Raw genomic sequence first — 17,107 nt, 5'->3', positions numbered from 1 at the left:
ATTTTTTGAAAAATATCACCAAAATCTCCCATTAGATTAATTTGAAAAACTGAGATGAATAGAAGATGAAAAGAGTGATATAATCTATATCAGATGTTACAACACTGGGGCTTCCTTTGCAGAATTTATCTTTGATATTCCCTTATATACAGTCTTTTCTATCATTTCTTCCTTACTCTCAACTTCTGTCCACTCTTTACTCTATAGGACACACAATTTCATACGGCCTTTCCTTACTCCCATACCTAGAGGGGTTGGCCTGTCTGATTCCCCCATCACCTGCCACATTTGATTGACACAAAAGTGGATACTGGATCAACACTAGGCCAAATGAAGATACTGCCCTGTGAGTTTGCAATTGGGCTGGCCCCTAGGAAATATATATATATGACTGCAGTGAGGCAGCTTAGTCTACAAAAAAATAAAATAAATGAAGATTTACAGAAAATGTCATGAAGAGACACAGAATGAAAATATTCTCTGGGTTCTTCTTGGTTTTCCGTTTCTTCTAATTCCTTCCTATTATCTAGCTGCATTTTATGTTTGGGTTCAGTGATAGAAACAAACTTCTTTTTCCTTAAGTGAAGTCAAGTTGGTTTCTGTTTCCTTCACCTACCATATTAAAATAAAAATGCCTCCCATCTTTTTTAAGCTATGGGAATACATCTCATGCCTGAAGATCTACTAGCTCAGTACTCACAACTGCTAGAATTTGACTTTCCTCCTCTTTCTATTTGGGTATTTGCATTAGCATAAAGTTAGGCTGTCACATAATATTTAACAGTAGATTACAAAGTAAAATAATGCATTCCATATTATAGCCTATAACATTTTAAGATGAACAATTCCATTTCAGTAAAGTTCATTGGTACCTGAATTTCTCATACTACAAATTTCAAATTGTAGAAAAGAGTTAACTTGAAATAAAGAATAATATAAATGTCATGCATGTCAGAACACTCTATGTATAATACAATTGCCAGATAAAATACAGGAACCCCTGTTAAATTTGAATTTCAGATGAACCACAAATAATTTTAATAGGTATATCCCAAATACTACATGAGATATTTACATGGGATACCAAATAATTTTTTGACCTAATAAATGTTTTGTATTTGCTAAATTTGGCAATCCAGGCCTATAAGTAAAAGAATTAATTCATATCACTCTTACCTGTATTTTTTGTAATGTTTTCTCTGGGAATATCAATCAACCAGTAAATCTGATCTCTGAACTTGAATAAAGAAGACATCAGAAAACAGCATTTTACATTGTTAATAGCAACACTTATTTTGGCATATTCTATCCTATCATTTAAAAAAGAAAATTAAACAAAAATATCCAATGCATATACACTCTACCCAGTAATTTCACTCAGGAATTTTATCCTACATTTTACTCACTTATGTGTGACAAAAATGTGTTCAAGGATATTTTTCACCATTATTTGTAATAGAAGAAGATTGGAAATAACTAAAATGTTCATCAGTTGCATATAATATAGTCACAAAGTGGAATGCCATACACTGAGCTCAGGTAGTACAAAGCTGAAGCATTAGTGGCTTGATGTGTCAGAGAACAGAGGCTGCTGTTGACAGAGAATTGGGGGAATTTGAAAGGAAAATCTCAGGAGCAAGGGACTGCAAGAATGGTATTCTAAGAGGTAAATATAAACTCTTCCCAAATGCTTGAACAACACAAGTACAGAGGCGGCAAAGAGAAAATATTAAAAGCATCAAAGGAAAATGACACATTACATACAGGGGACAATAATAAAATTAACAGCTGATTTCTCATTCAGAAACAATGGTGTCAACATATTAAAAATGCAGAATGAAATATGCAAAATTCTGAAAAGAAATGAAGTTAACCAGAAATTCTTTATTTGACAAAACTATTATTCAAAAATTAAAGTGATTACTAAAAACCTATTAGAATTCATAAATGAGATACAAGATCAATATATAAAAATTAATTGTATTTCTATATTCTTGCAAAGAGTAATCTGGAAATGAGATTAAGAAAGTAATTCCCTTTACATAGTATTAAAAAGAATAAAATATTAGGAATAAATTTAACGAAAGAAGTATAAAATAGTATCTGAAAACTACAAAATGTTTTTGAAATTAAAGAAAATCTAACTAAATGGAAAGATACCTCATATTCATGTATTGGAAGAGCTAACGTTATTGAAATGGCAATACCCCCCAAACAGATCTACAGACTCAGTACAATTCCTATCAGAATTACAGCTGGATTCTTTGTAAAAACTGACAAACATCTCCTACAATCATATGGAAACTAGCAATATTCATATGGAGGCTAGGCTAAGAGAAAAACAACCAAATAACAAAATTGGAGGACTCATGCTTCTCGATGGCAAACCTTACTACAAAGCAACAGTGACAAGACAACAAGATACTGGCATAAGGATAGATGTATAGGTCAATGCTATAGAATTGAGAATCCAGAAATGTGCCCTCACATTTATAGTCAGTTGATTTGCACAAAACTGGCAAAACAATTCAATAGGGAAAGAATAATGTTATCAACGAAATGGTACTAGGACAGCTCCATATCCACATGCCAAACGATGAATTTGGACCCCTACCTCACACCACACACAAAAATGAAATAAAAATGAATCAAAGACCTAAATGTAAAAGGTAAAACTATGAACCTCTTCGAAAAAACATAGTGGTAAATATCTGTGACCTTGAACTAGGCAATGGTTTCCTACATATGACACCAGAAGAACAAGTAACAACAAAAAAATAGATACATAAAACTTCATTAAAAAACTATGGTTTATCAAAGGACACTATCAAGAAAGTGAAAAGACAATGACAGAGTGGGGAAAATATTTGGAAGTCAAATATCTGATAAAGACTTTATTGAGAATATATAAAGTACTTTCATAACTCAATAATAAAAAGACAACCCAATTAAAAATGGGCAAAGAATCTAAAGAGATAACTCCACATAGAAAATATTCAAATGGCCAATAAACACACAAAAAGATTCCCAACATCATTCATTATTAGGAAAATGCAAATCAAAACCATAATGAGGTAGGCCTTCACACCCACTGGGATGGTTATAACAACAAAGACAGACAATAACAAGTGTCAGTGAGGATGTGGAGAAATTTGAACCCTAATATGCTACTGGTGGAAATAGTACCACCTCTTTGGAAAAACAGTCTGACAGTTCCTCAAAAAGTTCAACATAGAGTTACCATATGACCTAGCAATTCCGTTTTCTAGATATACCCAAGAGAAATAAAAACCTTATTTCCACACAAAAAGTTGTACAAGAATGTTCATAACAGCATTATTCATAATAGCCAAAAAATGGAAACAATCCAAATGTACATCAAACTGATGAACCAATAAACAAAATGTGGTACTGATAACAATGGAATATTTCTTGACAATAAAAAGAAATAAAGTACTGACACCTGAACATCAAGCACATTATGCTAACTGAAAGAAGCCAGTCATAAAAGACTATACAGTATGTGATTTCATTTACATGAAATGTTCAGAATAAGCAAATCTACAGAGACAGAAAGTAGATAAGTGGTTGCTTAAGGTGGGGGAGTAGAGGATGGGCTAAGAAGTGACTGTTAATGGGTACAGGCTTCCTTTCTGGGGTGATGAAAATGTTCTAAAATTAGATAGTAGTGGTGGCTGCACACTCTATGAATGCACTAAAAACCATTTAGTTATACACTTTAAGCCGGTGATGTATATGCTTTGTAAATTATCTTAATAAAGTTTTTACCCCCAAAAAATGAAGGTGAAATAAAGACATTTTCAAGGGGAAAAAAGCTCCCAAAGAATTCATTGCCAGCCGACTTGCACTGTAAGAAATGCTAAAAGAAGTTATTCAAGCTGAAGGAATATAACACCCCATGGCAACTTCTATCTACAGAAAAGAATGAAGAGCAGCGGAAATAGTAAATATGTAGGCAATAAAAAATATGTATTTTATCTTCTCTTAATTAAAAAATATGACTGTTTAAAGCAAAAAGCATAACACTATATTGTTGGGTTTAAAACATTTATAGATACAATATTACTGGAACTGCTATTTTCTAAAAACACATCCTATAAGGAAGAGTATGCTTCAGAATAAAATAAAATGTAATTTTTATAATTTTTAAATGTATTTACAAAATAAGACTAAAGTAAAATGTAATTACCAAGGTCAAATTAAACTGGAAGACACCAGTATATGTACTGTTTATGATTCTCAAACTGGGAGCGAGGCCTCTTGATGTGAACACACTTAGAAATTCCTTTGAAGTAAGCTCACCTTCATGATGTAAAAAACACTGGATTTTCTTTAGGAAAGAAGGAGAAAAATGACAATTTGATGGAGAGAAGCATACATTAACTTAAAAGTGAGGAGAAATCTTTAAAAAGGAGATGCTGCAAAAGACTCTTATCTTTAGTAACTCCAGTCTAAACGAGGGGAAAAAAAATATTTTGAAAAGTACTCTTTCAGACCTAATTAACAGTCTTCAATTCATCTTTACAATAATCTTTTCTCTCATAGAAATGGTCATAAAGCTGTTACATATTATAAACCTAGAATCAAAGCCACATGTGCCACAGGTAGAAATTCCTATTTTATTAAAATCATTATTTTGTGTCTAAATAAAAAAAATAAAATGTATAAAGCAAAAGTCATTTTATTGCATTCTATTGGATCCCCAATTTTGAGGAGGTATATGAAAATGTAGCAATCACAAATGGTGGATTTTACTAAAAACCAATTAAGAGCTTTATCTCAGTTAGTTCACCTACTAGTTAAATGAGTTTGGGCAAGTTACCTGAGTTTCAGTTTCCCTAATTATAAAAACATATGCATTCCAAAAATATTTACCAAGATCTTACTATGAATCAGGCAGTTTATAGGTGCTGGGGAAAACAGAAGTAAACAAAACAGACAAAAATTCCTGCCCTTTTGGAACCTACATTTTGGTGAGAATTAGAAAGAAGATGAACCCAAACCCGTGTTCCTTTGGCTTGTCATTTCTCTACGATTTATTGCCCTTTGTCAATATGGCACATAAAAACTAACCACCCCTTTAAGTTACTCATCACTGAGTTCTCCCACGAGTATACACTTTGCATGTGTAAATGAACTGTTTTTTCCCCTTGTTAATTTGTCTGTCAGCTTATTTTACAGGCCCCAGCACTGAATCTAAAAGAATAGGTTCAGTATTCCTCTACAGTACTTATCTTACACAATAAATGTCATAATCAACAGAAAACACTAAAAAATCCTGGCACACATAAACACTTTAAAAATGTTAGCTATTATTTCTACTAATACTGCTTCTGGCACTATTACATCACAACTATCCCAAAGTAGGTTATGATTCCCTTTTTAAGAAGACAAAAGTGAAGATCAGAATGGTTCAGTAACCCACTCCAGGGCACACAGACCATACATGGCCGGACCAACAACTGATGCCAGTTTTGTAGGTCTCTCTTCCTCTAAAGCCCACTCTTTATCCATGGAAAATTTCCAAAATTCAATTTCTAAAAATCAAATTTTTTGATTCAAAGGGAATACACTTTAAACAAGTTGTAAATAAAAAAATAAATATGTTTGGCATATCAAGAAGCAACTGGGAATTGAGTCAAAGCAGACTTTGGGATAAATGCTTTTGTCCTCATAGGGTGCTTTTCTTTGTTTTTATTATATTTATCATAGATTTTTAGACAATCTGTGCATTTCTTATAAACATGTTTTTGTTAGCATTTGCTGCATGGCAATCTTAACTGTACATTTTATTTTATTTGGGGGGTATGTGTGTCTGTGTGTGTGTGTTTAAAGCCATTATTTGAATCAAAAGAATCAAATCATTTTTTACCCAGAATGACAACTGCAATGTGGTACTTGTTATAAAAGGGAAAGATTCTTTCTCAAGGCCATGTGAGGTAACTCTTTTTCCTCTAATAGACTACATCTGTCAAACTTCAAAAGGCTAAATCATACCCATAAAAAAAAAATGAGGATCATTGCAGCCAAACTTTTAAAAAGGAAAGTTTTTTTAAAAAACAAAGCGAAATCACCCAGGCTGTTCAATAACTAATGAGATATTTTTACCTGATTCAAGTGGAATGGAATAGAAAGGAGAGAAATGGTTATTATTTATATAGAAGTCTGAACATAGTAGAAGGTATTTGAAGAGTGCAGTGCTACTGGTTTTACATATGGAGTTAAAAGTAATGTGAGTGGTTGCAACATATGCTATTAGTGGTCCTTACCAAGTCATCTGAAGAACGATACAACTTTATTATTTCATTATTTTGGGGGAATCCTTGGGTAGCACAACCAAAGTGTTTCTCCTTATCACCTAGATAATACAAAAAATATATATATTTTAGGCCACCAATAGAAGAATTTCCACTAAAAGAAATATTTTCAAAACCAGAAAATATTTTTAAAGAATAAAAATTATAATTGTATATTTTAAATTCACCTTACTCCGGAGAAGATTCAAATTTCCACCATTTTTCATTTTAAAGATACAGTATCAGGACACTAAAAAGGAAGGTTTGACTGAACACTAAAATAAAATGTGTCACATGCTAGGCCACGATGAAATTTTTCAAAGGTTGCCAGTTCTTGACTCAAACCCCTCAACCATGGCGGACATATAGAAGGAACAGGAGTTGGAGACTGGGGAGAGAATTTATGTTTTAATAGAGAGCTATTGATATGAAGGTGACTCCTCTTTCAAACAGGGAGACTGCAAGGAAGATCCCTTCCTATATTGGTATAAATGAATCTCTTGTGGACAACATAGAGTTGGATCATGTGCTGTTATTTATTCTGCCAATCTTCATTTTTGACTGGAGAGTTTAATTACAATTAAAGTAATTACTGATAAGGAGAGACTTACTGCTGCCATTTTCCTGTTAGTTGTCTATATGCCTTCAACTTTTACCCCCTCATTTCCTGCATTACTGCCTTCTTTTGTATTTAGTTGATTTTTTTTTGTCGTGAAACATTTAAATTCCTTTCTAATTTTCTTTTGTGTATATTCTACAGCTAATTTTTCTGTGGGCATTACATTTAACATCCTAAAGGTAAATGTTCTAATTTGAATATACAGCTGCTTAACTCCAAGAACATACGAAAACTGTGCTCCTTTACAGCTCTGTCCCTATCCCGTTTAAGTTGTTGATGTTACAAAATTATATATTTATACATTGTGTGCCCCAATACATAAACTAATAGTTATTTTAAATGCATTAGTCTTTTAAATTATGTAGAAATAAGATTAGGTAATACTAGCTTTTACATTAGTTTTTTTTTTAATGTGTTAGTTTCATAAATCCCATAGGAAATAAAAAGTGGAGTTACAATCCATCATTAAAATAATACTAGTATTTTATAACTGCTCATGTATTTACCTTTATTGAGATCTTTACTTCTCCATATGGCTTCAAGCTACTGTCAGTGTCCTTTCATTTCACCTTGCAGAACTCCCTTGAGCATTTTTTTGCAGAGCAGGTCTAGTGGTCATAAACTCCTTCAACTTTTATCTGGAAATGTTTTAATTTCTTCCTCACTCTTGGATGACTCACTTCTCCCCTACTGCTTTCAAGATTCTCTCTGTTTTTTGAAAGCCTGATTATAATGTGTTTTGGTGTTAGTCTCCAAATTCATCTTACATGGAATTCATTGAGCTTATTAGATATTTATATTCATGTCTTTCATCAAATTTGGGAAGTTTTCAGCCATTATTTCTTCAAATATTATCTCTGTCCCTTTCTCTCTCTCTTCTCCTTCTGTTACTCCCATATGTATGTTGGTCTACTTGACGGTGTCCCACAGGTCTCTTACTCTTCTGTTTACTTTTCTTCAATCCGTTTTCTTTCTATTCCTCATACTTGATAATTTACATTGTTCTATCTTCAAGTTCACCCATTCTTTAGTTTGCCTGCTCAAATCTGTCTTTGAATCTCTCATGAATTTTCCAGTTACTGTACTTTTCAGCTCCTGCAGTCCTTTTCGGTTTCCTTTTAGGTTTTCTTTCTCTTTATTGATATTTCAATTTTGTTCATACATTATTTTCTTGACCTTCTCCACACCTTCCTTTAGTTGTTTTTAAGAAAGATGGTTGTTTTAAAGTATTTGTCTAGCAAGACTGCCACCAGATCTTTTTCAGGGACATTTTCTGTTTATTTTTTCCTTTGTATGGACCATACTTTCCTGTTTATTTGTATGCCTTATGGGTTTTTTTGTTGTTGAAAACCAGACACTTGAATCTAATAGTGTGGTAACTCTGGAAATCAGATTCTTCCATTTCCCAGGGTTTACTTTTTTTGTTATTTTTTGATTGCTGTAGGCTGTTTTCAGGCTGAGGTTCAGCCCAAGGTATAAACTTAGGGTCTTCTCAGATCTTTTGTGAGCCTGTGTCTTTCCCTGGGCATGTGTGGTCACTTTCAAGTTTACCCTATACAGAGTTGTTTTTGAATGCCCTAGTTTTTAATGTCTGGTTCCCAAAAGGGGAAAATGAAAGGGGAGAAAGGGTACTGGCCCTTTAAGTCCCCTGAAAAAATCACTTCAGCAGAGGGAGAGGGGCTTGCAACAATGTGAGGTTGTTGGGGAAATTGACAACAATGGCAGCCTTCCTCTTTGACTCACCTCTGTGATCAGAAGCAGCAACTAGCAATCAAAGTGCAGATTCCTGATGCTTGGAAGACAGGATCCTTTTTGTCCATCCTAGCTTCCACAGCCATGTGTTTCTGCTCCAAGAACACATGCACAGATGCCCACCACAGGGGTGAGGGCAGTTGATGGGTAAATTCTACCGTGTTACAAGTTGATAATGACTAAAATTAATGCAGTTTACTTACCCTTCCCCTGGAAGTTGTAAGCCATCAATAGATTTCAAAGTTCAAATATAGTTACATCAGACATATTCTTCCAGTTCAATTATTGTTTAGGTGGGAGACAGATTGCTGCCATATTCCCATAATCCTTTATTCCTTCCTTCTCCTTATCTTGAGTCTGAGAAAAGAGGCTTTGATGGAACCACTCAAAAATGTAACATGTATTTCTCTAATTTGGGGTATGAACTTATACTCCTGCTTGGAGAAAGGCAAGAAATGATTTTGTGGAGAGGATGGGAGATGGTTTGATGGGAAGGAGGTGGCTATGTTGGGAGACCTGCACAGCCCAAATTTTCTGGGGCTTCCTGTGGGCTACTTAACTAACATCAAGTCATCTAGGATCCTATCCTCAAAGGTCTCTCTGAATGGCAACTGGATCTCAGCAGAAAGAATTTGAAAGCACAGATGGATTTTTAAGATGAAAGAATCAATCATCAAATTTCTGATGAAGAACTCAATGATCACTTGGGATACGAGAAGTTTTTTCCCTTGTTAGAACTGTAGATAAGAGATTCCTGGTAATTAATGGAAGGAAGGAGGCTCTGAAGGACCCAGACAAGTGCTCAGAGATTGAAAGTCAATGTCACATAATTGGATCCAGAGAGGATATAGGCAGTAGGAAATGTTTCCTTTATTATGTGAATCTGTTGCCAGAAATCTGATAAATACATCACCTATAAACACTGTCATATCTAACACACTTTAAAAACTTGAAAACAGATTTTTTACTTGATTTAAATCTTTCAAATGAAGAATGTTAATGAAATTGGAAATCATTTGTTTAAAATGAAAAATATTGATTGACATACAGAAAGATGGAAATTTACTAGAATTTTTTCAATACATATCTTTACAAAGTTCATAGATGGGATTGAAAGATGAGTATCAGGATTACTTGGTTAAGCCAACATGCACTTATCCATTTAGATATACATAAATTTGTGAAGTGCATTTTTGACTTTAAGTCAATTAAAGTCAAATATCAAAACAAATTTAATTAGAACCAGATATCCAAACCTATAAAGTTTCATTCCAAGATTTTAAAACATATATTCAAATCACATTGTTCCCAGTGAAGATCTTAAAACTGGTAAAAAAAAATTTTTAATTAGAGCAAGGAGTTTTGTGATATTGATAAGTATACTTTATAATAATTTAAAAATATTATTTAATCTTTTCTCACCTGCTTTTAATTTTATATAGGTTTCTAAGGTGTACAATATATTAGTACAGCAGTACAAGTACATAATTTTAAAATAAATATGCAAATATTGGAGAAGTAAGCTCCACATATTTTTGCTGATATAATACATGACAAAAAAAGTTAACTTCATGACTGAAGATCTGATGTAAACTACTGTGATTCTCTCTACTTCCTACTTCTCCCTATCACAATTCATTTTACATAATTCTGCCATATTGATCTCCCTAAACCATAGTTATGGTATGGTACTCCCCTACCCAGTCATTTTAAATGGTTTCCCAATGAATATAGACTAAAGCCCAAATTTTTAGCCTAGCTGTCAAGTACCTCCTTGATACAAGCCAGTTTCCTATCTTTCCAAAATATTTTACTTCTATACCTTGATTCTAGTCAAACTGAACTATTTACTGCTCCCCTCACATTATATGGTTTCCTACCTCCATGACTTTATTCACCACTTCCCTTGATGTTGTCTTTGTAGAATACATTTCCCCATGCATGCATAGGCAAATATCACCCACTTTTTTAATAGCAAAATTGACTATCTTTTGTACAAAGCCTTCCTTGACACCTCCCACTCCAGGTGAAAGTAAACTCTCCCTCCTCTGAAATCTCATAACTTTGCCTGTGACTTTCCAACCTTAGATTTTATCCATGCATGTGACATATATTTTCTAGTAGAATAAAGGAATATAGGATATAGGAACTGGCACTGGGTCATCCCAGAACTCAAGCAATTTTGCAACACACCTTTGAACAGAAGATGGCCTGAATCCACCTTTCCATTATTCAGTCAACAATTTTCTTATTGAGTACCTACTATGTTCTAGTAGATCCAGTCCAAGATGATATAAAATCTAAATAATCTATAGAAGGGGAGATAGTCTTATCCCTTTTACAAAATTTTACCACAATAAAAGTCCTACTGATTAATTTAATCCACCTATTACTTTCAGAAAATTCTCTTCAATTTTAATTCAGTTTATAGTTCATACCATTCAAAGAGGAAAAATAAAAAAGATCTATTCAACTAATTAAAATTTGACAAATAGAAAATGCTCCTTAACTTGAAATAGTCCATGATTTATAAATTTTGAGACACCATCACCAAAGAAAACTCTATGTATACAATTTAATAACAATAGATTCACAATGATATTATCAGAAATCTCTGGACCAGAGTACTATAGATAATACATAGGAAAAATGGGAAGATAAGGCAAAGAAGTACTAAAAGAAAATAATTTTATCTGTTAATGAGGAAGAAATATAAAGGGGGACTCCTAAGAAGAAAATAGAGAGTAAGAGAATCTGAAACTTACCTTTATAATATATTTTTCCTGGTGAAAAATCAAATATGTTCCAAAATAAAATTATAACATATGTAAGTGGCAAGTCCATCTATTGAAAGAAATAAGAGTTATTTCCATTCAATTACTCTGAACATGTTTTTGAGTACTTTTTTCTATAAACAACTACACAGTAAAGAAATCATCTATTCCTCTAAGTTAAATATATTTCCCATTATGTTGACAAAAGTAGACAACATAATAGTTGACTAAGCTGCACACTTACTTCCTGACTGGTATTATAAAGATATTTATAAATATAATTATTGCAAACTAAAGAGCTGTGGCTGAGGCTTTCCTCCAGTGTAGAAGACTATTGGAGAGGTGTGATGGATTCTACAGCTGTGTACAACAGAACCCGAGTTGGTAAAGAGTGATGCTGTCACAGTTGCTCCCTGATCTGAGATTTTAACTGCATTGCTTTGAGACAGACAGTCCACATGGGTCCCATACATCCCTGCATGTTCTTGCTGTGTGCCAAGAACGCAAGGCCCTGACGCTCTTTACCCAGGTCTTTTCTCGGAATTGTGTTTTCAGCAAGCAACCTTGAAGGATGAGGTAATATCCCCTCTGAACAAGAGCAGGCTTGTTTCCATGATGCGTCACCCAAGCTCAGTGTTCCTCCACTGTAATGCACCCTACTAGATGTGTAACCACGCATCTGGTAGAAGCTGAATAGTGTTCCACCGAAATTCACGATGAAGTCCTAACCCGCATATACCTCAGAACGTGATCATATTATTTGGAGACAAGGTCTTTACAGAAGTGATTAAGTTAAAATAAGATCATTAGGGTGGACCCTGATCCAAAATGACTGGTATCCTTGTAAGAAGAGGAAATTTAGACACAGGCACACACACAGAGGAGATGATGTGAAGATGCAGGGAGAAGATGGCCATCTACCTACAAGCCAGGAAAAGAGACCAATAACAGATCCTCCCCTCTCAGCTCACAGAGGGATCCAACCCAGCCAACACCTTGATCTTAGACTTCAAGCTTCCAAAACTGAGTCAATAAATTTCTGTTCTTTAAGCCACCCAGCCTGTAACATTTTGTCACAGTAGCCCTAATAAACTAATGCAGCTTGCATGATGGATATCTTCTCCATGGGATTTGCAGGTAGGAGGACAGGGGAATGAGAAAGAGCATCTTGCTGACTCTCTGGCTACCATTTTTGCTGTGAATGATAAAGTCCTTTGTCTCTGACCTAGCAGTCTTGTGTCTTTTGCCTGCATCCAAGAAACAGTAACTGACTGACTTACCAGCTGCAGGTAGAGCAAAATCCAGACCCTGTGTCATTTCTGACAACTGCTGAGTAAATTCAATTTAACTAATGTTTTTTTCCTCCCTCAAAATTGATTTGCTTGGTTCAATACATTTAATTGACAATAAAAGCTAAAACATTTGTTGGATTTTTAAAGTCATCATATTTATCATGTGGATTAAGGGACAACTGCTTTTTTTTCTTTGAGTGCATTTTTTTTTTGGTTATCTGAGAAAATAACTTGTTTTCACAAGGCTAAGATGAAACAAAGAGTACATCAAAACTGTATCAGCATGGTGCTATGCTGAATTATACTTTCTCTGTAAGAATGAACCTAACATTAAATGGATAACTTATCACCGTGAAACTTTGAAAATAGTGCCCTTACCAGGAACATCTTGTATTATTTGGCTTAACATTCACACTAAATGACCTACCACCATTACCAGAACTCCTCAGTTTTGCTCCTCCCTGGAAAACTGAAATGTGGTATGCTCCAGGGCTCCAGTTTGGATGAGCTATTATTAAGTTATCCTCAAAGTTGTTCCAACTCAGTTCTCTCAAATAAATATAAAAAGATCTCTAATTTCATTTGAGTAGTTGTATCTATTTGGTTGTATCCATGTTTGACCAAAAAACTAAAAACCTACTTTAAAAGGCTTTCAATGTTTTCTTTAAGGAAAAGAAACCTGAGAGAGCATAATTCAAGGGAGAGACAGTTAAGGAGCCGTCTCTGGGCTCTCTACGGCTTTGCTATTAGCTGCCCATCCCCTAATTCTAGTAATTCAGCCTATATTTGTTCTTTTTTTTTTTTTAATTTAGAGATGGTATGTACTTTAGAACTGATATAAGGGACATTAAGTAACATGTCCAAAGTCCATTAGTAGCTCGTGACAGAGATGATCTTAGAACCAAAGTCTCCTAATTCAGTAGATGAGTAAGCATACAAAGATGCCCCAGAAGGAAAATTTAAAAACATGACTCTATCAAGGACATGATTAGATTTCACCTCTCACCCAAACTGCCAATGTACACTTCCTAATTCTGCACCAGGCATTTGTTAGTCTGCTACTCATTCTTCAATATTACAACTGTTCTCAGTTTGGTACTACCTTCTTTCAACAATTATCTCATGTTGGAGAAAAAGCATAGACTTTGGCCTAAGATCCATTCTGTCCACTAAAATGTTTGATCTTTGGAAAGGTACTTCTTCTATTCAGTAAAATAGGGATAATAGCCACTTCACAGGGTGGTTGTGAGAATTACATGAATATACTTAAAACCTCTAACAGCTAGTTTGCCCAGAATAACCACTTGATAAAACTAGTTCTGACCCATATCCTACGTATTAAAGCCACTTCTTCTCCCACTCCCTACTCCTCCTGTTAGCAAAGTACCCCCAGTTTTCATTCCCACTTAAGAGTTTTACATAATGTAAGTCACATATCTGGGCATTTCCTCTTCTCTAACACCAAATTGGGAATTGCCCCAGAGAAGGAACCTGCCTCTTCCAGCTTCTGGCTCATTTGAGTTACTCCACTATGAAATAGTGATGATATTGTAAATTCATACTATAATAAGGCGCTTATTTTAATATTTCTTACTGCAATTCCCTCCTAACAGGATGTCCAACAAGTTGCAATTTTCTTTTTTGTGTTTTCCTAAGCTTTCTTCCACGTAGACTGAGAAAGAAGATTGAAAATGAGGAGTTGAGTTTTCAGTTTACTGGTTCAGTAGGCCAGTTAACTTTGGCAGCAGCCAATCACCTGCTAGGAAGTCCAGAAGCATGCTTAGAAAATCTAAAGGGCCGGCAGTTGGAATTTCTGCTTAACTGCCTCTTTGGGGGTACCAAAGGTCATTTTCTTTAAAAATCTATGAGAGGTAGAGTTTCTCCAAACCTATCATCTTTACTACACCCATCTAAAAAGGTTCAGAAACCCATATGTGACTTCCTATAAAATACTTCAATCATCCTGGGATTATTGAATGCTTGGGGGAAAACATAAATGCTAAAAGGAAATGCCAACTACAGACCTGAAGTTTAAGAGAGGACAATCTGTCAAAGAGAGCTTCATATCTGTGTCTTGAAGGAAAATGGAACTTCTAAAAAAACAGAGACCACCTTATTGACAAGGTACACAGATAAGTAATTACACAAAGCACAAAGAAAATGAACTATGTGTGCCTGGGAATCAGTAAGATCAAATGATGTGCCATCTTTTCTCCAGATTCATTGTTGTGTGAACATCCTTTGTCTGGTTCTTTTTACTCCCTCAGGCTGTCTTTGACTAGTGAGCCCAGACTGAGCCTTTCAGGCTTTCTAAGCACCCAACCACTCGTGAATAGTCATAGACACATATTTTTTAAATGATGATACTAAAACCTGTTTTACGCTCACGTTTTCCTTCAGAAGTCTCTCTACTCATGGCTATGTGGAACCTGTTTCACATTCATGTCATGAAAAATAGCTGGTATCTAGGTTTAATCTATTCCTGCAGGAGCCTGTGTAAGAAATATTTCTCTCTTACCTTTTCTGGTGATCTTGACTTAATGAAGAAAGGTCTCCTCAATCTGAAATGATGTGCAGAAGTCAACAAAATATTCTTCCTAATAAACTCAATTTCCAGAAACCTGGGCCTCCCTCTCTTTGTTGCTGATTTCCCACAAGAGGAGCTGGCAATTTTTTGTATGCAAGCAAGCTGCAGTTTTCAGTCTCTGTAGCAACACTCTGATAAGCTTTTTTCCCACACTGAACAAAATAAAAACGTCTGAGCAACGCGGAAGGTACACACTGATGGCCCTAAAGAAAATTATGAAGTAGGTGACATTCACCTTCTTTTCCCCCAGTAACACCTTTGCGTCTTCCCTTCCTCATTTGTCCCCATTGATGCTGCTTCTACAGCTTAGTTGTGCTTTCTTCTCCTGTAAGAGTAGGCATCTGCCTCCCTCATGGTTACTGATGAATTACACTTTAATGGGAGCGAGTACCAAGAGCACTCCCATACAGGCCATTCATCTGCAGCAGTGGAATGAAAGACGTTCCTCCCCTTGAAAAACAAGGCAGGCCCTGGGCATCTAGTTAGGAGGCTTGGACAAGAGAAGGGGGTGGCTGGAAAAAGGACAACTTTGACTTTTCTTGTAATTTTTTTCTGACTTTAAAATTTCTCATTATGCAAAACTTGAAAAAATTCAAGTATATAAGAAATAAACAGAGAAACGAATTACCCATAAACCAATGATCAGATATAAACACTGTTAACATTTTAACATATTTATTCAGTCTGTTGCCTACACCTTTATACATTTCATGTAGGATCCTTCTGTATATAGCTTTAAGTTTTTGTAGTCTAACCATTTTCTCAGATAATTCAAGTATTCTTTAAAATTTTTCACAATTACATATGTAAAATAACTACACACTATTTATTTAAGCATAAGACACTCAGCTCTTTCCTGTGTTTTCCTGTTATGAATAATGTGGTAATGAATAATCCTGAACAAAAATCTTGTCCTGCATTTTAAAATAGTTTCTTAGGATATGAATATGTTTAAGGCTCTTGGTACATGTTGGTAAATCGCTTTCCAGAAAATGCATCATGGAGAATTAGATAAACTCTATAATAATTTGATTAACAAAAAACTATCACACTGTTTTACATATTTTAGTACTATCACAACCAAACACTTAAAATATGCTTGGTGGCCATTTTTTCTCTTGTAAGTTATCTGGACATAGTCTTTATTTATTGTTTATTTGTTTATTTGGGGTTTTTCTTTCTTTCAGGTTACCTTTATTTTTTTTTCATTTTCTTTTTTACTACTGAAAAATACTGAACTTCACCAATGCAACAGAAGAGGATGCTTTTGAATTAAGAAACCTAGATAGACACTCAAATCTTTCCTCCTACCTGCAGGATTGTCCAAAACAAAATATGACATTTCAAAATGAACACAAATGTCAGACAACATCATACAAAGCTATTAGAAAAGAAAATGAAAATTGAAACATTTGAGCAGATGAAAATATTTTCCCTGCCAAAAACAAGAAAGAGACAAAAAAAAAACTATGAAGCATGAAAAATGGTAACACAACACTCTAACCTGAATTAAAATGTTAAAACAAGAATTCGTACATTAAAACAAAAATCACCTTGAATAATTAGTTCAAAATAGCTCAGGATTAGAAACAGAGGAAAAGCAGGTAGGTGCAAAATGAGAGTTGACAGAACTCAGGAACTGAAAAAAAAAGAAAAGAATCTCAGAAATAAAGATAAATGTCAAGATGCCCAAAGGAAAATAGTTTTGAATACAAATATAATAAGGGTCGTGAAGAAAAGGAATGAAAACTATCAAGAGAACAAAA

At 34.4% G+C, this 17,107-nt stretch overlaps 1 protein-coding gene across 1 annotated transcript in view; it reads right to left on the bottom strand.

The window, feature by feature from the left end:
- The window catches only part of CATSPERB (cation channel sperm associated auxiliary subunit beta), a 114,168-nt gene extending 97,614 nt beyond the window's left edge, over positions 1–16,554 (bottom strand). The window contains 4 exon segments of the mRNA XM_036882176.2: positions 1,177–1,237; positions 4,211–4,351; positions 6,291–6,379; positions 11,454–16,554. Of these exon segments, the coding sequence (XP_036738071.2) occupies positions 1,177–1,237; positions 4,211–4,351; positions 6,291–6,379; positions 11,454–11,532 (370 nt within the window). The 5' untranslated portion in view covers positions 11,533–16,554.
- Positions 16,555–17,107: the final 553 nt, after the last annotated feature.

This window comes from Manis pentadactyla, chromosome 11 (genome assembly GCF_030020395.1).
Source record: "Manis pentadactyla isolate mManPen7 chromosome 11, mManPen7.hap1, whole genome shotgun sequence".
NCBI classification, from domain to species: domain Eukaryota; kingdom Metazoa; phylum Chordata; class Mammalia; order Pholidota; family Manidae; genus Manis; species Manis pentadactyla.
The sequence above is the reverse complement of the archived record's forward strand: the minus strand, read 5'-3'. Positions and strand labels throughout refer to the sequence as shown.